The sequence below is a fragment of the Python bivittatus genome, unplaced genomic scaffold (assembly GCF_059951505.1).
Source record: "Python bivittatus isolate LINGU-HERP-01145 unplaced genomic scaffold, Pbiv_v1 ctg000050_np1212, whole genome shotgun sequence".
Taxonomy (NCBI): Eukaryota; Metazoa; Chordata; class Lepidosauria; order Squamata; family Pythonidae; genus Python; species Python bivittatus.
In genome coordinates, this window is record NW_028277033.1 from 1521422 (window position 1) to 1543302 (window position 21881).

Below are 21881 nucleotides of genomic sequence, written 5' to 3' on the forward strand. Positions count from 1 at the left end.
ATATATTTAGTAGTAACCATTTTGAATGCCAGAAATACATAGAATGTATATATCCATGAAGACTGAAGTAGCTAGGAAGCAGTGATTTAAAATAATCTGTACTTTACTTTATTTGGACAATCATTCAATTATACAGAATCTAATCATATAAAATGTAGTAGATTATATGATGGTCTAGTTTCAATTCTTCTGTGGCAGTAAATATCTGAGAGCTTATCCCCAAGACAGAAATTGCCAATTACATTACTGAGGCAGAAGGTCAGTAATTTTTTGTTCTAATATTTAGATATGACTCATAACTGCAACTTAGAGGCTAAATTTATTCAGTAATGAGTTAGCCAAAATGTTTAACAGAGAAGATGGTTTACCATTGTTACAGTTCCTGTATTTATTTTGTATCTGGGAAATGGTTGATCGATAGGATGAGAAGAAATTATGGTTTCTCATTACATACACATTTAGAAACTATTAGGAATGCATGTTATAATGTATCCCTTTATGCATTATCTTCCTCAACCATGTATTACAGGTTAGTAGTATTATCCTCATGCTGTTGATTGAAACTGGGTGTTTTAAAGACTGTTGTGAACTGCTTTGATTTTTTTCCCCCAACAGGAAGTGGTACAGAAATACTTTTAATAATGCTAGTAAAATAGTAGTTGTGTTCCACTGTTACCTAGTTTTTTTATTTGCAGAATTCTGAGAAATTATCTTAATCATGGGAATTGGAAATGCTATTTATGAGTGTACTAAATCTGACTGTATTGACAGTGATGATAAAAATGCAACTCTTCTCATGCAGGTAGGAAAAGAAACTGTTCAGACAACTGAAGACCAGATTTTGAAGAGAGATATGCCACCAGCATTCATCAAGTAAGTAGATTCGATGTTTATATTAGTTTTGGAAATTTTATAGCCTAGGCTGAGCTGCTTCAGACTGTCAGGAAAGTCTCACATGACTGAATGCAGCTCTGTTAAAGAAAAAAAATCTTTGCACATAGCAAACTAATATAAGAGGAAGAATATGAGAGTAGAATTTTTCTGAGTAAGCCTTCTGAGGGGTGTATTTTCCAGAGAGTTGTCTGTTTCAATATGTTCACCTCATAAGAGACAATCTCATTGAGAACGAAGCTCTCCATTTACTTTGGAACTTTAGATAATTTGTCAGATACTTTGGTTAATTCAAAGTAGAGTACGCAGGATGGTCATAGCTGTCTTGATCCAGTCAAGCTTCCGCCAATCCAACTGGTGGTTGCTCAGGCAAGAAGAGACGAGATAGCATGTCTAGAACACAGCTTCAGGTTTCTAGATAACAGTGGGAGATACACATGTTAAACTTGATGCAGGTTCAGGACCAAGGAGAGGGATCTTGTAGCCAAGCCACAGAGAAACAACTTGTCTAGAGCAATTGGCAGATCTTGTTTGTGCAAGAGAGTGTCTCTCCCTCAGGTTCTACATTAAGTTTTCAAAAGGCCAGGGCCTTGCCTCTTTCTGATGGAGGGGAGGCAAGGAAGGGAATGCAGGCCTGTGGAAAAGAGATATTGGTGGGAAATGTTTTGTGGGATATTCTAGATTCAATCAAAGTCCACCTCTTGGGGTCAGAGGGTAGTAACATCTCCTTAGGATTTATGAGAAGCAGTAGGATTCAGAGTCCAGGGCTTCACCTATAATGGAGCTGTGACTGATTCCATTTTTATTGCGTGGTTTTAGGCCGTTATATTAACCTTTCACTCTTCTGTCCATCTGCTGTTGGGTGTTCTCTTTAAAACATCAGTTTCTCCCATGGATGAGATTGAGGAGACAGCCACAGTATTTCATCCATTCTGTTTCCCTACCTTTGTCCTTGGCATGACTCAGATTTCATTTCATGCCTGAAATTTAATTGACTGGCACCTGTAATTAACTTCATGCATCAGTCCTGATTATGATGTTTTCCTCCTCTGAGATCTTGATGGTGCGTTATTAATCATTTTCATGACAATTCAGTTGCTTTCACTGATAATGCCAAATGCTAACTCCTTGTTGAAAAGAACCGTTGCTGTTTTCTCTATACCACATGCTCTTTGGAATTAAGCCTGCTCTCTGGCTAAATTGTTGGATAGGCATAGATCAGTTCATGATTCAAGACAAGAAATTAATGGCTTTCAGATGTGGATACATTTGTTGGAGATGGGTATATGTGGGCTGTGAAGGAACCAAATATATGAAACCATGTAAGGATCCAATTATGTGATGTCTTATTTGAAAAAAAAAAATCATTAGTGGGAACTCCCTGTTAAGTTGGCTACTTTGCACAATGACTAGATCCAAGCTTTCATTTGAAGTACAGGATTCATAGCTGGAAGTGAGTGAGGCTAATGTATACTGAAATATTTACAGGGGATCTTGTTTTTCCATTTGGGCTGATGAATAAGCATTTAGGATTTAAGTAAAGATGGTCAAGCATGATGCTGCGTTCTCATCTTGCAACATTCTGGAGCAGGAATTGATTCTTCTGCCTGCCCGCCCTTCCTCAAACATTACATCAGCACTGGTCAAGGCATCCATGGGGATGTTCTGGGCATCTGTCAAATGGTGAAAGCAGCATTGTGAAATTGCAATGTAGTGCCCCATCCCTTTTGTACAAGTGTCATGATATTGCACGCATGTAAAAAAGAGGTGGAGATCTCACCACAATGGCACAACACAGCTCTTGTTATTGTGATGTAGGTGCCTTTGTGGACACTTCTGCCATTGGCAGTAATCCTGGCCAAGATCAGATTTACCAAGGTGCCTGGTAATGCAGATTAAACATATTTTAATACAGATTGACCCTGGCAAAACAGCTTTTTGCACATGTCTGGAGATTAAATGGCTTTTAAAATTGATGGCCACAGTGGACAGACTGTACCAGATCCCCTTCAGATCTCTAAATCTCATGCTCTCTGTCTCCTTACTAAATGCAGCTGCGGAACTCCTTGCTAGCTGGGATAGAGGCTCCTGAACTGGAAGGGCTAAATTCCCCTTTAAAGTGGTGTCCCCTGGGCCCTTCAGGGACCAAGAGCCCAGGTCCAGGTTGGGCAAATTTGAGAGAGGCAGAAGCAGAGAAAAATGGTGCTTGCAACTGCACAGAGTTTGTATGATGCCATAGGAGATAGGTGCCAAGTGAAAAAAGAAAATCAGACAATCTGGATTTCCATCTGGCCCCTTGTGTTGAGTCTGTAAGTCTTTGGATTTAGCTTACATTGCCATCTTTATGTCATTAAATTATTAAATTTGCTTGGGCTATAGAGTATCAGTTTGTAGGTAAAACTTACCTAACATTATACAACATTGAAATAATTAAAGAAAAAAACTTTAGAAGGCTAGCATATAAGGGAAATGGATAAATGAGAGCACTTTCAACTAAAAGAGGGTTTTTTTCTTTTAATGGGGAGGGATTCCAACCATCCCATCTGCAGATGGATGTATGATAAGCAGAACCTGACATTTCAGTGAGCCTAGGACAACTTTGCCTTTGGTTTCAGTTACATTAGTCATCTGTAGCTATTCAGATGCTTGTTGCTACCTCCTTTAACATCACTTGCTATGGTTAGTAAGGAGCCATACCAGCCAAATCAAGGAAGTTCATTGGCATGAAGACCTGTTTGTAAGAGGTATACTTAGAGATCCTGGGATGCAAAACAGGTAGTCCTCAACATAACACCCATTTGTTCAGCAACTATTTGAAGTTACGATGGTGTTGAGCAATGGTGGGTTACAACTGGTCCTCAGAGTTACGGCCATCCCAGAACCCCCGTGGTCATGCGATCGTAATCTTGGTGCTTGGCAACCTGTTTGCACTAATGCCTGGTTGCCAAGTACCCCGCAATCACATGATCGCCATGTGCAAACTTTCCCCAGAAAGTCAGTGGGGAAGCCAGCAGGGAAGGTCGCAAGTCACTGGGGTAAGTCTTCCCCACCCACGCACCCTTCCCAGCCCCTCTGCACTTATGCAGTGCCAGCCACTTGCACACCCCCATGCACCCTCCCCAACCTGCATGGCGCCTCTCATGCACTGCCACACACCCTTCCCAACCTGTGCGGCACTTCTCATGCACTGCTGTGCACTCTCCCTGACCTGCGTGACGCCTCTCGTGCACCCTCGTGCTCTCTCTTTGACCCTCTCCCACATCCCCTCCCTCCCTCCCTCCCTCCCTCCCTCACCTGGCAGCAGCCATTTACCTGACTGCTTGCCTGGGACTTGCAACTTCCTGCCAGCTTCCCCACTGACTTTGGTTGCGGGAAGCCAGCAGGAAGTTGCCTCACCTAATGACCGTGGGATTCAGTTAACGACTGCAACTGGGACTTCAGGGATTGCCATTTTTGTCACCTGAAGCAAGGCTGCAGGGCGGCCATCTGCAGACGCAATAAGGGCAGAGAAGTATTGCCGCTTCACGCCCTTACCTCCATGAGGTAGGCTTTAATAGCAGGCTTAACCTGTGTTCGGTCACGTTCATCCCTCATTGGGCATCAGGGGTGCTCTAGATGTCTCTTCTCTTGTTTCATCTCCTCAATTCTTCTGTGAACCATGGAGAACGATGGGATCCGCGAGAGGGGAAAGCTCACATTGGCGTGATCCGATCCAAAGCCTCAGCCGTCCCCCTATTCCAAGCAGCTGCCGGGGCTTCAGATGCACCGTGCAGCAGGCCAGCAGGAACAACCCCCACCTCCCTCTGAAACCCATCAGGGTCCATCAGTCATAACAGGTCCTGCCTCCCTGCAGTGGATTTATAGTTGCTGAAACTCTGTGTTTTAAAAAAAAGTGCTTAAAAAAAACCCCGGAAAGGATATAGATGCTTCTAGCATGTCCTGCTTTAGGGGTATTTATAAGATCCTTGGCTGGTCTCTAAAGTAAGCCAAGTGGATTTAATCTTTTGCTAAATTTGGCTTGTAAATATGATGTTCCTTTCTCATCTATGTTACAACTTAGCTTGCACATCGAGCGCTCTGCTGTTAGTAAAGGTCATCTGTCCAGAATATCTGTTTTGTTCACTAAAATCCATAGATTTATAATCAGGTTGGCCATGGCTCTAACAGAGCATGGTTTTAGCTTTATTCTTCTGAATTTTCTGTAGTGCAGGACTGTATTGCACTGGTGTATCTATTACCTAGCGAAATGCTCAGACTAGGGTGGCAGGAATTAGATTACTGTTGGACCACTGCCTGTGAAATTTAGCTGTGAATAAAAAGAGTTTAATCATATCACAGACATTATTTAAATAGAGCCAGACAGATAATTTTTTGTATCAGAAAGTTAGGATTTTTCAAACAAGCAGTTGTTGGCTTGAGCTGACTAACAATCGAATGGGCTGCAACACACACTTTTGCTAAATAAAACACACAAAACAGAAATCCCAACAATAACAAATACCAAACTTGTATGAGTCAAAGTGCTGACTCTGTTCTGTGTGAAGATTCAGCCCAAATATGGTAGTTGACAGTGTTCTTTTTAAAACAACGGTTGGGGAAAATGCTTTAAGATATGTAGTATTTTCAAACATAGAAGAAGCAGCAGATAATTTTGAAGAGATTCAAGCTTAATTGCAGGGAGTCTATCATCCTCTGTTCCCCCCCCCCCGCCCCACAAATCTCAGTGCAACACTCAGAGCCCTGAAGGTTGATCAAACCACTCTAAACTCAGTTTTATATTTTAAATTTGCTTGATTTTGTGGCAGATTTTTCCACTTCCTCCATGTTAACCAATTTTTCTTGACTTCTAGACACTCACTGGTACAAAATATCCAGAATGGTTATTTGGATTTATTTATGTGAGCCTTCTTTGTTTGACTCCAGAAATACCGCCCCCCCCTCCCCACAATAGCTTACAATAAATAATTTTCAGTAAAAACTCTGAAATGCTGTCCATAATGCAGTGAACAGATGGGATCACTCTTTGATTCTTTTTTCTTTGATTTTTTAAAAAAAAGTTTCTAAAGAATTTTGGAAGCTGTGTGCTGCTAGATGAAATACTATACTAACGCTGTTTTGTTTTCAAGGTAGTTTCTAAACCCAAATTGGGAATCAGTCATTCTCAGATAGTAAAAATAGTGAGGGGATTCCAGTCCAGCATTTTATTTAGAAGCCTTCTTGGCTAGGCAGGACAAAATAACGAAAAGGCAACTGGAGGGTAGTGGAGGGCATCTTTGAAGACTGGAGATCATTGTGAAGTGTGTACTGTATGTTTTGACTGTTTCTAAAAACAGGTATTTGTGAGTATGTCTGCTTGTGGCTTGTGTGAGGTGTGTTACTCTGAACATCAGGACTTTCCCTTCTGTGAAATGAATATTTTGTTCTGTTCTTGGGGAAATGGGATATGACTTGGAATATTATGCTCATAACCCAGCTCTTGAGTATAAACTACTTTTCTCTGAGATTTCATCAATTTGCCTTCTGTGAATTGGACTGTGAACTGGAGTTGAAAGCTGGGCTCAGAAAAGTGGTTTTAGGTTTGGGGACTCAAAACCCACTGTTGAATGATCATTTAGGTTGATTATTCTTTTAACCTTATTGTTTTGCCCTCTGGGAATTGGTGTTTGTGATTGGCTCCACCTACAGGGGAAGTCATTTTGTGAACAGGGCACCTTTTCATGGCAGCCAGATCCCACTGCCACAATTCCAAATATATCTACCAGCCCAAAAACGTGGAGTGTCCTTGCACAAAACAATGTATGCTCCATAAGAGAGGGGCTCTCAAAGAAACACATTGCTATAAGCTATCCTCCTGGAGATAGCAGGACCGGCATTAATTTTTGTTTCATCATCCTTATTTGCAGAGTGGAAAATGCTTGCACAAAACTTGTCCAGGCAGCTCAGATGCTCCAAGCAGATCCTTATTCAGTACCTGCTCGCGATTACCTGATTGATGGGTCCCGAGGAATTCTTTCAGGGACATCAGACTTACTTCTGACGTTTGATGAAGCTGAGGTGGGCTTTCTAATGACTGTAAAATGCATTGGTATGTCAGAAGCTGGGAATTTGGGACAATGACCTAAAGGCTCATTCCTGCCTTACAGCTTTTCCATGTGCTTTATAAACTGTTGAACTAGTATCGAAGATGTCACTGTTGAATTCTCATTCACATTCTCAGAATCTTCTCTTTTGGGGAATTGCTTTTTGCTCTGGTATAATGTGAATTGAGATTCAGCTGAATATTAATATTGAGTACTATTTTTTCTGTTAGCGAGAATCTTTTTATGATTTCATTATTTTGCATCAACATGGTGTTCTTTATTGCACAAGGGGACAATCTGTGGCTGATACGCAGAATCTTTTTGCCTTCCTGAAGGTCATCATGCTGTCAGGAAAATGGAGCATAATGTGTTTTTGAAAATCGGCAGTGAAATGCCATTTTAAGGCCTTGAATACAAGTTTTTTGGGTATTTGTTTTTTGAATAATACCGCTTTTCTTATTTTTAAAAAAAGTGCTTAAAAAAAATATTCCTGACCCATGCCTATGGTTTTGCATGGACTTTACATGTCTTCTTGCCTGAACATTTTGTCCTGAGCTGCAAAAAAACACTGCCTTCATTTGTAGTTCCTGTATCTGGCTTTTTCCCCCCTGCTGTTTACTCAGTTTTATGAAGGTTTAACAGAGAAATTTGCATTGAAATTAAACACCTAGATGCATTTTGATTAGCATTGATTCTGGAATTATTACTCATTAATAACCATGCAGACAAGCAGGGGTATCTACAGGTGGGGCCAAAAAAAAAAAAAAAAAGCCCACAGGGGAGATGAAAAAGTCAAGATGCTCAATGCAACTATACAATTGAAGCCCCAGCCCTTTTTACATGTGTCAGGGGACTTCAATCACATACAGTGGTACCTCGGTTTATGAACTTAATTCATTCCGTGACTCTGGTCGCACCCCGAATTGGTCGCAACCCGAAGCAAATTTCCCCATAAGGTTCAATGTAATTACCGTTAATCCGTTCTGGCGTGGAGGACAGGGAGGCAGCTATTGCTTGGAGGGAGAGTCCCCCTCCCTACGACCACGTGTCAGGGGCGGAAAATGGCCGCGTATCCTGTTCGTACCCTGAGGCGGAGTTCGCAAACCGAAGCAAAATTTTGCGGCCAGAGCTGGTCGTAACCCGAAAAGTTTGTTAACAGAAGCGTTCGTAATCCAAGGTTCCATTGTAGTTGCAACCACCATCTTGACTTTTTTTGACCTCCCCATGCATGGACACCTTTGCACACAAGCTGCCATTATCTTAAGAACTCTTGAGAGAAGTTGGTTTCCATTCAGAAAATATAATTTCAAGAAAGCATTCATTCTTCTTTAAGCTTTGAAATTGTAAAGTATATTCCCAAATCTGCCTTTTCGAAAGTTTTATACATTCACCACCACAGACAGAGAACTTGAACTAGAAGCAAACTTGTGTTTGTCAGTAGAATGGCAACTTCTGAATGTTCACCCCAACAGACAGACATGATGGGTGGTGATTTCTCTGGGTGAAGACAGAGCTAGACTGGGTTCACGCTACACATGAAGCCATAACCTGTTTAGTTTGGATTTACATGCAATAAACCATTATTGTTTATTAACCATTGTTTATGGCTTAGTGTGTTGTGGAAACCCAGTCAGGTGTGGTCTTTTTGCTGAATTTTTGGATGAATGACAGCTAATGGTGTGCATGTTTGCTCTTATCATGGGCTGTTCTTTTAATTTAAAACAGTTGGCTGGTAACAAAAGAAAAAAAACCCCACTCAGTTATTTCATAATTATATTTATTTTCCTTCAGGTCCGTAAAATCATCCGTGTTTGCAAAGGAATCCTAGAATACCTAACTGTGGCAGAGGTCGTGGAGACGATGGAAGACTTGGTGACATACACGAAGAACTTGGGGCCAGGTTAGATAGTCTTAGGATTTCGCTCACTCTTCCCCTCCTGGGTTTGTGTGCTCTTTTCATCCAGAATCTTCTAGAATGTGGGGTTCTTGGTTTTCCCCTGAGCTCTGTGTGGGGAACTCGTTGCCCTAAAAAGGCATTGCAGAGAACTGGGCTGGCTGGCTGGTGGTCAGACAGCTTCAGATGAACCCAGTTTTTCTCAGCCTGCTGAAGCTGCCAAATGGTGGCAATTTTTGAAGTAACTGTGGTGGCAATTTTTTATTCACGTGATTGCCCCTTACACATCTACAATTAAAGAAAGCCATGCCTTTCCATCAATGAGCCCGTCAAGGCGTGGACAGGGTTGAATTTGGTTGCTGAAAGTGGGGTGCTGCCAGTACTAACTAAACACACAGTTGACCCACAGGATCTCCCTGTGTAGAATTGAAAAATAGGGAATCCATCTCCCTTATTTCTAAAAGGCTGATTTGTTGGAAAGTGAAGCACCATGCTTCACAGCCATCTTCTGTTTCCAAGAATGAATCTGCCCTTTCCACCCACTGCAGGCACCAAGCTGAACTGGGGAGGAGGGAGTGGGTGGGAGGAGATGTTTTTTCCCTCTTTTTCTTAAGAGTGTGCAAGTATTTGTATGCTAGTGATTTGTACTGAGTATTTTCCTAGTTGTGTATAGATGCTTTGCTTTCACATGCAGCATATGTGTGTACGTTTGTGATGCATGTATATATTTTGCCTTTTTTGCCTTTTTTTTATGACTAAGTATAAGATTTTCCCTAAGCAATACTCAGTCTGCTTCCTACCTATTTTCCAGATGGTTTGCTGTTTGAATCTCCAAATCATTCCTGTCTTGCACTGAATTTCTTAGTTCGTTCATTTATTTCTGAATGATGGCACTGATTTTGTGAATGGGCAAACATCTGCCCCCTGGCAGCTCTGACTGGGAAGATCAACACATTTTTCAAGTTCTACCAGCCCTAAAATATCTTTATATCTCATCTAAAGAAAAGAGGTCCCTGACATTCAGGAGGGTTGACCCTTGCCTGCTGGACCTCACCAAAGCCCACTCTCTTAAGCCCTTTCTTTTCCAGGCATCCTGCTGCTTTGATGTTACATTTAACAACTCCAGGTCACAAATGGGGCAGATACTTGATTCAAGAAATGGGCCGTGTTACACAGTTTCCCTTTGAAATTCTGACTATCCTTATGGTATTATGAGTCCCACCTATAGTCAGGAACTTTCCATTCATTCTCTTCTCGGAGCATGTGCTCAAACTCCTCCTCCTGGCTTTGATTAACTGTTGACAACGGTAACCCCTGACCTGCCATCTTGAAGGAGGTAATTTTTGCCCAGCTCAGGTGAAGAAGGTGATATTTTATGATGGAACAACATGGGACACCTTTCCCTTTTTTCCATTAGGTGCTATTTAGAAGAGCAGCTAGAATCTTAAGCAAGTTATGAGTTCCATAGATTACAAAGTTCACACACTCATTCTTCCAATCTCTCACCTGGCTCTTACGAGTTGGCCAGATGTCTAGCCCAAGAGCACAGGAGTCCTCTATCTGGATAGTGAAACTCTGCAGAAATAATTTCTTTCTTTTATAGTTTTGCCAGTTGCTGGGCTAACTGCATACACAGTGTTGATTTACATTGCTGTCACTTTAAATGTTTACCTCTCCAGCCAGTATTCTCACTCCTCTGGGGCCTGTTTTTCTAACCCCGGGAATTTGATTCACCAACTGTCTGATAAGATGTGGAGGTACCTCTCTTGCTTCCAGATAACAGTTTCTTGAGCTCTCTTTCGTTGACCCTGGCTGTAACTCTTTTGTAGCCTTCTTTTAAATTTTGTCACAGCTGTCACTGTTGCATCTACCCTGACCCCAAGGAATGGCCAAGTGGAATGTTGTGAATGGATGATCTTGAAGCTGGAGGAAATTCTGAGAGGAATGCAGAATCAGAGGGTGGAGCAGTTTTGGGCACACTTACTCTTTTCCCTTGTATTTATAATGAGGAGAAGAGCAAGAGATTCCTGACATCAACCAATGGAGGGGGAAAAGGAGATAATGTGGAGAAGATGGTCACTTGTTTGCATTTGTATGTGTTTAAGAGAGCAGAGAGCAAAACCTCCCAAAATAGCTAATGCTAGCTATACTGGCTTTTGTTTCTCATTTATATGCTTAATTTATTGGAGCATGTGACTTGTTCAGGTTTTCTGGAAGCCTTCTAAAATAGACACTTTTTTGATGGGCTGACAGCCAACTATTGATCTAGTGATTTCCTCCATCACCTTTATGATACCCCCTCTTATCTGGTATAGATAAGGTACCTGGTATCTGATTGTCTCCTGAGAAGATGCACAGAAATGAAACATAATTTAATGTACTTCCACTGGGTTTCTTGAATGGCAGCTTTCCATTCTTGGTATTTGCCCAAATGATGCCAGTGAGATTGAACTGATAGCTCATAGGTGATACAGGAGAAAGTTGTGAAATGTTGCACCAAAATATGCTTGATGCATAAGTAATTGTACATTAAGCTGGCTTAGATCCTTTAACGAGGCTCCCTGCTCTAGACCCTCTTCCCCAAAACAGCTTCATTCACTCAAGGACTTGGGGAACCTGCTTCTAATCCCTCCCAAAGTCTTCTGTGTTTTGTTTCTCCAACAGTCCTGGCACATCCCTAAAAACCTGGGAGGACCTCAAAGCATCCTCTCAAATCCTGAACCCGCAGCAGCTCTTTCTTAGCTTTGAGAAGTGGAAGCAGACTGGTGTTTCGCTCTGAGCAGGCCTGATCTATATGCATGATCTCTGTAAAACATCTGCTATTCTTTCTTTTCTGCCTTTTCTGCTGATCTATGACTGTAATAAATTACTTATTTATTAAACTGGCAATTCATTAAGAATAATGTTTGGAGAGGTGGTTTTTCTGTAGGATTGCAAAATACTTTGTGCATAAATTATGTTTCTGTCCCAAATATCATTTAATATGGGAAATTGAAATTCGGGAGCTGCTGTTGTTTCATCTAAGCAGAATCTGTCTATAATTTATTGTTTTCTGTCCATCTCTTTGGGAAAAGAATTTCCAGTCTTGCCAATTGGACTCCTTTTAACTAAATGCCTGGGAAATGAACTCAAAAGCCTTTGTATGAAAATGCAGAACAATCTGCTATTGAATACTGATCTTCTACTTAGTCACCAGGGATGTCATTGGGTTAGGGGTTAGCACCATCCATCTGCCACTTATGCTAAGCAGTTCACTCTTTTCTTAAGCACATCCTGAAACTAAATATACTGCTTCTTATTCATGTCAACCTTGGTATTTGTCTTCCTCTAAGATAATCTTTTATGCTCACCTTAACATGCCATGGAGATTGAATGTGGGGGTGGATGTGCGTGCGTTCTTTTCTAAACATAGAGATCTAGTGTAGTTGCATGAGAGTTATTGTATACTTGGAAGAAGAGAGTGAATGTGAAGTTTTCCCACCATTGTTATTGATCAAATAACTCCACCCTGAGATTGCAGTCCTTCCCTTGTTCACTCGAGTTCCTGACCTTATTGATGTGAGTGAGACTAAATAGGCATGGAAGCTTGTAGGCTAAAGTCCTGTTCCCTGTTGGAGTTATGGAAGGATGTGCATGGAAGCTTTATTGCCGTTATGGTTATTAATCCAAATACGAAATGGTGCTATACCAGGATGGAAACAGAATGCAATGGTATGTGTTTCCATGGCAGTCCTCTTGAAGTACTTGCTCTTGAAAGCTCTTGTATACTAGAGTATAGGTAAGCATAGCATGTCGGCTATTTCCTCTTCCAACCAAGATTGGACCTGCTCTGCAGATATTTACATTTTTTGTAAGAAGAGCACCACTTTCCACTGAATGAAATGGAAGCCTCTTCAGAATTGTGTATGTGAGTGGGGAGAATGTTCATAATTTTGTAAATTGCTGGGAGTTTGCCTAACTCTGCCCTTCTGCAAGGAGCTGATTTGAAACTTAAGTCAACTCCTGCAAGACTTTGCAGGTTAAACCTGGCTTTCCCCCCAGACTTTTGGGTCCAGTTGAGGGATGTCCCCTTTGGTTGTTTAATTATTGTGTATGTTTGCCACGTTGAATATTGAGTTGCTTTTTAAAAATGTGGTGTGCTTATTTTTTGTTTGTTTTTTGTTTATTTTGTTTTTATTGTATACCAACCTAAGTGACATTGTTTGAGTTGGGCCCTATAAAGCCATTAAATAAATTAACAAACAAGCATACTTGCTTGGAAGCTTTTTATATAGAACAATGTTTTGCACACACTTCTACCAACATGAAGACCATCCTATTTAAAAAGATAAAACCCAGCATCTCCTTCTATGACAATAGCTATACTTGATGAGTTTAATGGAAGTAATTTTTATAATTATATGTGCAGTGGTGCTATAGGAAGATCAGTGCAAATGCAGAACTTGCTTAAGGCCAAGGAGTAACTGAATGGCAGAGGTCAAATTAGCATTTATGGACTTCCTGGTTCTTTCTGTAACAGTATTGTTTCACTGATTCATTATGTCATAGTATACAGTCAGCTCTGAATGAATGGATATCTGGTGGCATAAGAGTTTTGGGCTATTGAAAGGTATCCCTCGCAAGCAAGCTGCTTCTGTGTTCTTTGCTTTCCTTAAACAGACATTTAATCAAAAGCCTAAAAGGGTTGCTTTTGTTTAGCATATGTTGCTAAATGTCCCCTTGATTTACTATTCTTTTTTGTATTTTTGACTATAATTTAAGACATAATATGGCTTAACAACCCTCATGTTTTGGTGTTCTTTTCCAAATGGATGAACATGGCAAAATTATGGTATATTGAATTTTAAATTGTTTCATAATCAGCAGTGACAACTTTCATTGAAGAGAGAAAACATTTTCAATTGGTCCTTTAAGGTAACTTGCTCTTGCCTGAGATTGCAAAATATTGCTTATTGAAGAGAGCATCTTCCATTTTCTTGATATAGGAATGACAAAGATGGCAAAGATGATCGATGAACGACAGCAAGAGCTGACTCACCAGGAGCACCGAGTAATGCTGGTCAACTCGATGAACACTGTGAAGGAACTCCTACCAGTTCTTATTTCGGGTAATCCTCTATCAAAAAATGTATGGAAAAGCATGGGATTACGTGAAAACATATCCCATAAATTTGTGATGCAAAGAAATATGCATAGTGAAAACTGTTCAGGAATGTCTTCTTATGTGTCTTGTAAACCAACTTCATAACTAGGTGGTTTTATTTATGACCGTTTTGCGGGGTGGAGAAGTTCTCAGCTGATGCAGGCTACATATCTCCTATTTATGTTCTGGAAGCTGGGCTTCCTGAGCCATGTCAATGGATGGGCTATTTATATGTAGTTATATTTGTGATGCTTGCCTTGAGTGGGCACTGCATTTCAGGTTAAGATCTTGCCACTGTTTGATTTTGGATCAAGTTTATACATTTGTAGGAAAGCATGAACATTTAGCTCAAACAATAACAATAATTGTGATTAAGAAAGGAAACATTACTTACCGCTGACTGTCTATATTTGAAATCTTGGCAGGGAGGAAATTGCTTCAGATTATTTCAAAAAGGAATCTGCAGGAGTGAATTGCATGAACAAGGAACTAAAAAGTGCCCTGATTCTAGAGCTGGTCAGAGTGCATTAATATCAGAACAAGGTCTTTTCTGACTTTAACATACTTCTGAAGTAGGATATGTGGGGGAAAGGCGCATTTTCAAATATTGTAGGTTCATTGCTAACCAGGGTCTAACATTAAGTTTCTACTGAAACTTAAGCTTCTGGAGTATTGAGTCAGGAGCAGTCTGAATTTGCAAGGGGTCAATGAAGCAGTAGAAGGTCATTGGCAGATGCCTTCTATAATTCCTTACAATATCACTTGGCCACAACTCAGTGCTGATGATTTGAGGTAGGTGGAGAACTGGATCCCGTCTGGTTGAGTGGCTAGATCCAACTCTCTCTGTGTGCCCACTGGGTAGATCTTAAAAAGGCTTAAGGAACTTGTATTTCCTCAGAAGCTAACTCTTGATATAATTTCATTCTCTATGCCTGATGAGACAAGAAGGCATCACTGGAGGCCTTCGGATCAGATTAGACTTTGTCTGAATATGCCCTTTACTTGTTCACGTTGATGTGCGACATCCTAGAATAATAATGTTTTGTGGAATAAAGGGGTTGTATTTCTCATATGGTGTCTGAGGCTTTGTTCATTGCTTCTTGAAAGAGCTGTGCTCTTGGAAAGATGCTGCAGCAACAGTGCCATAATGATTGAACAATGGCCCAGTATGCATTTTGTGACTACACTTTAACTTAAAGAAGAGCTATGTAGTTAGCGAAGGGTAAGAGCTCAAAATATTCTGAGCAATAATAGACTTATGGGGCAGGTATGGTGAACTGAAGACAGCTCTGTAAAAGTAGAGCTGACGATCATGGCAAAGATCAAGGAACCAGTGAGTAGACTGGTTCCTTGGAACCTCTCTGGATAAGGAGAGGACAGGAGATCACTCACATGTGCTCTGGATGGCTGCTCCTCATGAGGAGATTGCAGGACAGCAGTTTTCTGTAGGTTTGAGTGCTGGGAGATGATGGGATTAGCTATCTTGCTCACAACTGCTGTGGAGATTTTTAAAGGATGCTAAATTCACAAACCTCTCTTTCTAATCACTTTTGGAAATTGCTCATCATCTACTTCTAAGCTATTAGAGACTTTCAGGATGACAAGTTTGAAAATCCGGGTGAATCTGCTTTTAATCCTGAATGAAAGAGCATTTTAATTATAAGCTTAAAAATTTAAAGAATCTGAAATAAACTGCAAAAAGCTAAATAAGATTTTGATCTTAGAAAGTTATAAAGAGACTAAGGATCCAGATAAAATTGGAATATTGAAACTTTTACAATAAGATTTTGGAATTAATTATAAAGAACAAACAGCTTCTTATGGAAATAGCTTCTGTTTTGGCTTTTACAAGACATAATAAAGATAAGCAATTTCATGATTCCAAAAATGGATACTAGAGGGGACTAAACATTTTAGGTAGGGGAAAGATTTACAAGCCTGTAAAATGTTGCGAAATGTTGTAACATAAAAATACTAAAGGAAACTTTTGAAGAATGGAATCAGAAAATAGTACCCACAATATCAACTATGTCAATAATGATGTCTGCTTCTGTGAATAGACTATGTCCAAAAGATGTTTTTGAAGAAATGACAGATGTAGAACAAATTTTAGCTGACAAGATAGAGATGGTATTGAAAGTGGATTTACAACTGACAGGCCAAGAGAATGACTTAGAAAAGGATGTTTCACTGGATCTACAAAAGAAACTGGCTGAGGTTTTAAAATGTAATAGGGAAATACAAATGAGAAATCAAGAGAATAACCTGGATAATTCCTATTGGATTTACAAAAGAGGCTTGTTAAAGCCTTGAAGAACTCTGTGCGATGGGACAAAGAAGAAGTGAAGAGAAATCAAATCCTATGACAGTATTTGAATGAACTAAAGATTAAGGCTGTTAGAAGTAAAAGGAAGGAATATAAAGTTGGTTTATTTGATCAAGGTTAAAACAAGATGTGTTGTTACTTCTGGAACCCTTTATGGACTTTCAGCTGATACCAGGACTGAAAAGATGATGTTTTATGAATTTGTTTATAGATAAACAAATATGGGATATGGGGTGAAGAGATAATGTAACCTTAGAGGGGGTGAAGAGTCACTAAATTTGTTTATATATGTTGTGATGAGGGTTGGAAGTTACTTCTTTATATATTTATTTTCTCTTTATTGTAGTCTTACTTTTCTCTTTCTTCTCTCTGTTTACTTTTTTCTTGCACTTTTTACTCCTTCTTTCTATTTTGTTTTCTTTAAGTTTAGTTTGTATTAGATTTTACTATAATAATCAAAATTCTTGATTATATATATAAAAACACATTCTGGGAAATATCCATAAGCATCATTATTTATTCTGCCCGAGTTGATGTAAAAGGGCATTTCCTACCCGTATCCCCCCGATATTGTTTGACCCTCCATGTAATTTTTGCAGCAATGAAGATTTTTGTCACAACTAAAAACTCCCAAAGCCAAGGAATTGAGGAAGCCTTGAAAAACCGCAAATTTACAGTGGAGAAGATGAGTACCGAAATAAATGAAATAATCCGTGTGTTACAGCTCACATCCTGGGATGAAGATGCTTGGGCCAGCAAGGTGGGTGTGCTGTTTAGTTTGAGAGCAAGCTAAGATTAGAGATGCAAGAATCTCAACCTGTGTTTTTAAAAATACAGGTTCTAATTTACAGAGTGACATTAGCTAATTTGGTATATGATTTTACCTTTAAGATAATATAACTCCTTTGTTAGCAGCACATTAAAAATAGTGAGAATATTTTAACACTGCCCTACAGTCTTCATATAATGAATCCAACAAATTGGATTGCTATTGGTTTTAAAATTGCATCTCCTGGCATGCAAACACCCAATAAACAAATAAAGTATCATAATCTGAATGTTCCTCTAAACAAGTGTTTCTCAACCTCGATCACTTTAAAATAGGTGGACTTCAACTTCCAGAAGCCTGGGCGTTGAAGTCCCCACATCCTAAAGTGGCTGAAGTTGAGAAACACTGCTCTAAACCACAGTTTGGGGGATAAGAAAAGAGCCTTAAGTACTTTGGGCTCCTTCCTCCTCTCCAATCTGAACTTTTCTTCTCAGTTTCCTCTTTGGCACGATCCTTTGTTTCCTTGGGTGCCTTGGGCACAAGCTACAATTAGCCCTCACATCACAACTGGAAACCAAACCACTTCAAATTTTGCCTTTTTAATACTTTTTGGAGAACAGGTGATACCTGGTCTTCAATTTGGATATGATGGCAAATTATGGTTAGAGCTGAAACAGATCATGAGCAAGAAGGTTGGAGGAAACACAAAGGCCTATAGTGCAACTTCTGAATGGGTTGTCTCAATTATCAACAGTTCCTTGGAAATAAGAGAGATTGACTCTGGATTTAATTGAAACTGGGATATGAGTACTGGAAGCATGTGATGAATTGCGATTAGTTTTTTAAAGCAGGAGCCTCCCCTGCCCCCAATTGATTTTCACATGAAAGCATCCAAAACGAAATTTACCCAACTTCCTTGCAAGGATTTGGAAAATTATCCAGTTACATTGTAATTCTTTCTGCAGATGTTGAGCTAAGAGAATCAGTTAAAGGGACGTTATGGTGATCAGAATCTTACTTACATTCAGCCCTCTTCTAGACATTTTCTTGTGATTATTTCAATAAATACTTACATTCCTACAAGGAGTCACAAATTTTATGTGATCAAGATTTGTGAAATGAGGGGATGAGCACCTGGAATATTTTGAAAAGGATTAAAAAGAATAACAAAATTAAAAATAGAGGGAGACCCTTCCTTCCGGGAGTTAGGTTTTGAGATGGGTACCTTAAATGCCCACAGATTTATAACTTGAGACTTAAATTGGTTAAAACTGAATTTTTGCTTTTGGTTGAAAGCTATAATTTCCAATCAGTGGACCGCTATAAATGTGTTGGATTCAAGGAGAAAATGACTGTTTTCAGAGATTTTAATGAAGAATTTGTGGGTTGAGAACCACAAAACTGTCAAGCATCTCAAGCTGTGCATTTCTATCCATTGCTCTTACTGGCCCAGTTCCCATGTAAGGATAAGCTATGATTTAGCAGAAGATGATCCTGTGGGAGGAGTTAGACTGAAGAACTGAGGCCTTCTGCTCTGCTAGGAAAAGGAATAAATCAGCATTTAATTTCAGTTCTGCAGCTTTCTGACTTACTGTCGGGTGTCCCAACGTTGTATCTCCTGCTAGCTGCAACTGACTTTCAGGATTTCTGAAAAACATTATTTTGATTTAAGCACGCATACACACTCAGAATTTAGTGATGCTTTGCTTCATTGAAACTATAATTCCCAAATGACCATTGGCACTAAATCACGGACCTGTGAAATGGAGCTGAATTTTGGCTTATTCATCACTGAGATAGACGGAAGGTGGTTTGGTTTAGGGTGAACTCCTGCTTCTGCAGAGGGTGCCCACTATCATTTAGGACTGAATGCAGATTAGCCCGCTATTAATAATCATTTCTTTTTTAGAACTACTACTTATATGTACTTTCTCCTTAATTTTCTCCTTTCCCCCCACCCTCACCTTTTAGAAGGTAAGATCTCTTCCTCAACCCACAACTACTGCCTTTTGTACTAAAACAGAAAAGCATGGCTCGGGGATGTTGTGCTGTGTGCTGTGCAATTTCCTGTGTGGCGGGTGTTATACTACTCACCTTCAAAGGCAGAGTATTCCAAGTGATTGAAAGCATTGCTGGTGTGATGGGGTGGTTTCCAAGTGAGTGACAGCCGCCCTTACATTTGCAGGATGTGGAAACACGGGTTGAGTTGTGGCTGCTTTCCTGCCAGGGAGCAGGAGGTCCAGCTTTGTAATTCCTTCCTCTTGAGCTTACAAGCATCTTGTTCTCAAGGAGGAAGTTTCACCCAGTCTTTGCTTTCCTGCCTGAACAAAATAGATTTGAGAGATGCTTCAGACATACTTGGGCAACTGTTCTTTTTAATTTCAGCTTTATGAGAGGGGAGAAATGACCTTTTTGTAGACTTACGGCACTATTAGAAACAGATACATGTGAAACATTGCATTTGGAGGTATGGCAAGATGGGCAGATATATCAATCAAATAAATAAATTTGCTTGGATTTACTTTGGAGTTGAACTGCAAACAAGGCAGACTTTTGTAGGGTTATCAGGAGTGAGTTTGCAGCTATGACTCCTGAGGAAGTGGACAGATTCTTCTGTACTGTGAGCTCAGCCACCTGTTCATTAGAGCTGGGTCTCTTCTGTTTGGTCAAAGCTGCCTGGGAGGTAACCTGTGGTTGGGTCCATGCAGTGGTATCTGGTTCTTTGAGGGAGGGGGCTGTTCCTTCAGCCTTGAAGGAGGTGGTGCTGTGCCCTCTCCTCAAGAAGTTCCAAAGGATTCTGGAGTAGACATGTTATCTGGACTTGTTTCAGTTGGGTTTCAGGATGGGTTACAGTACAGAAACAAAATTGGTTATGCTTGTTGATGATTTGTGGCAGAGCCAGGGTGTGGATAGTGTATCCAACCTCATGCTCCATGATCTCTCACCAGTTTTGGATACTGTTGATCATTGTATCCTTCTGGATCAGCTGCAAGGTTTGGGAGCGAGGGCATTGATCTGTGGTGGTTGTCTCCTTTGTGGCTGGTTTCAGTCTGTTTTAATGGGGGTGGGGAGATTGAGCCACAGGGCTCAACACTCTCATCCCTTCTGTTTAACATCTACATGAAACTGCACTCTGAGGTCATCCATCAGTTCACGGTCAGGTATCACCATTATGTTGATGGTACTCATTTATACATCTCGGTCCTGGGCCAACCAAGTGATGTTGTCGAGATCCTATTCCCAATTCTGGAGGTTGTGCAGGTCTGGATGGGGAGGAACAGACTCAGGTTCAATCCTGACAAGACTGAGTGGGTGTGGATATTTGGGCCCCCTGGCTCTGGGGATCTTCCATCTTTGGTCATGGATGGGGTTGCACTTATTCACATTTGGCGCACAGTTGGGACTTCTGCCTCAAAGAGCAGGTAGCTGTGGCCAGGAGGGCCTTTGCTAGTTATGACCTTTCCTGGACCAGGGGGGCCTTTCAGACAGTCTCTCACGCCTTAGTCACTCAAGAATGATGGGTGGATTATGAAATGCGCTCCATACAAGGCTGCCCTTGAAGATCACTTGGAAGCTGCAGCTGGTCCAGAATGTAGCAGCATGGGCGGTGATGGGTATGCCTTGTTATGCCCATATGATCCCACTGCTCCATGAGCTGCACTTGTTGGCTTCTAGGTGCAATTGAAGGTGCTGGTTATGTCCTATTAAAGCCTTTCATGGCATATGACCTGATTATTTGAGAGACCACCTGTCTTTTGTTGTTTCTGCTGATTTGGTGAGATTGGGCAGAGTGGGTACACTTCAAGTCCCATTGGTCAAGTAGTGTCATCTAGTGGGACCCAGGAATTGTACCTTCTCTGTTGTGGCACCTGCCCTCTGGAATGATATTCCCCCCCCCAAAAAAATATCTGGATGTCTCCCACCTAAAAACATTCAGGAAGCTATTGAAGACCTGGCTATTCTTCCAGCTTTGGGGCAGGATGAAAGTTGAGCCCCTGTTGGATGGGGGGTTGGGGTTTATGTTTGTCTTTGGGTCACTTGTGATCTCTTCTTTGTCTTCTCTCTCTCTCTCTGTCTCTCTCTCTCTCCCCCCCCCCTTAGTTTTTAATTGTAAGCCTCCCACAGTTATAAGTCAGGTGGCCCATAAATGAAATAAATAAATAATTTTGATCAAATGAAAATACAATGTGAATTCAGTCTTCATGCCTGAAAATCACAGGCATAATCTAGTGCTTAAAACTGACCTTCCAGTTCCCATTATCTAGAAAGAGATGTCTGTGGTGGAAACTGTAGGTGGTACCGCTTTCTAAGGAGTCTGGTTACATCAGTTAGATTGTTGTTTGCTCAGGTTCAAATATATCCATAGGCCATAAAACTTATTGCCCACTTTAAAACCCTATTTATTTAATTGTTATTTTATTAACTTAAAATGTCTGATACTTTTCTTCTGGGGAGATCTTTGAAAATTGTCCAATCCTGGATATTAAATTTTCCCTTTTAAGGAAAAGATACCTCTGCAGTAGACGTGGTGTTTACAAATGTGGAACAGATTTTTCGGTAGCTGGATTAGAATGGGATAAATAAGAGGGTGGTTCTCTGAAAAAATGACTCTGAAGATTTTGGTGAAAGGTGCTTTTAGTTGACATTAATGATTGATTTTCCAGTATCCTATATTTGAAATTCTTGCTACAAAAGAACAATCCTGGTTAAAGTTCTCATTTCCCTCCCCATCTCCCCCCACCAGTACATGGAATTATACCTGTTGGCACCAACTGTTG

The 21881-nt window shown here is 40.5% G+C and overlaps 1 protein-coding gene across 3 annotated transcripts in view; it reads left to right on the forward strand.

Moving 5' to 3' along the window:
• The window catches only part of VCL (vinculin), a 72404-nt gene that overhangs the window by 18766 nt on the left and 31757 nt on the right, over positions 1-21881 (forward strand). For 2 of the 3 annotated variants that reach the window (XM_007424894.3, XM_007424896.3), the window contains exons 2-6: positions 803-873; positions 6795-6945; positions 8763-8871; positions 13851-13973; positions 16934-17094. In XM_007424894.3, the coding sequence (XP_007424956.1) occupies positions 803-873; positions 6795-6945; positions 8763-8871; positions 13851-13973; positions 16934-17094 (615 nt within the window). The remainder of the gene's footprint in view (positions 1-802; positions 874-6794; positions 6946-8762; positions 8872-13850; positions 13974-16933; positions 17095-21881) is intronic. The other variant, XM_088128691.1, reaches the window with a different exon arrangement.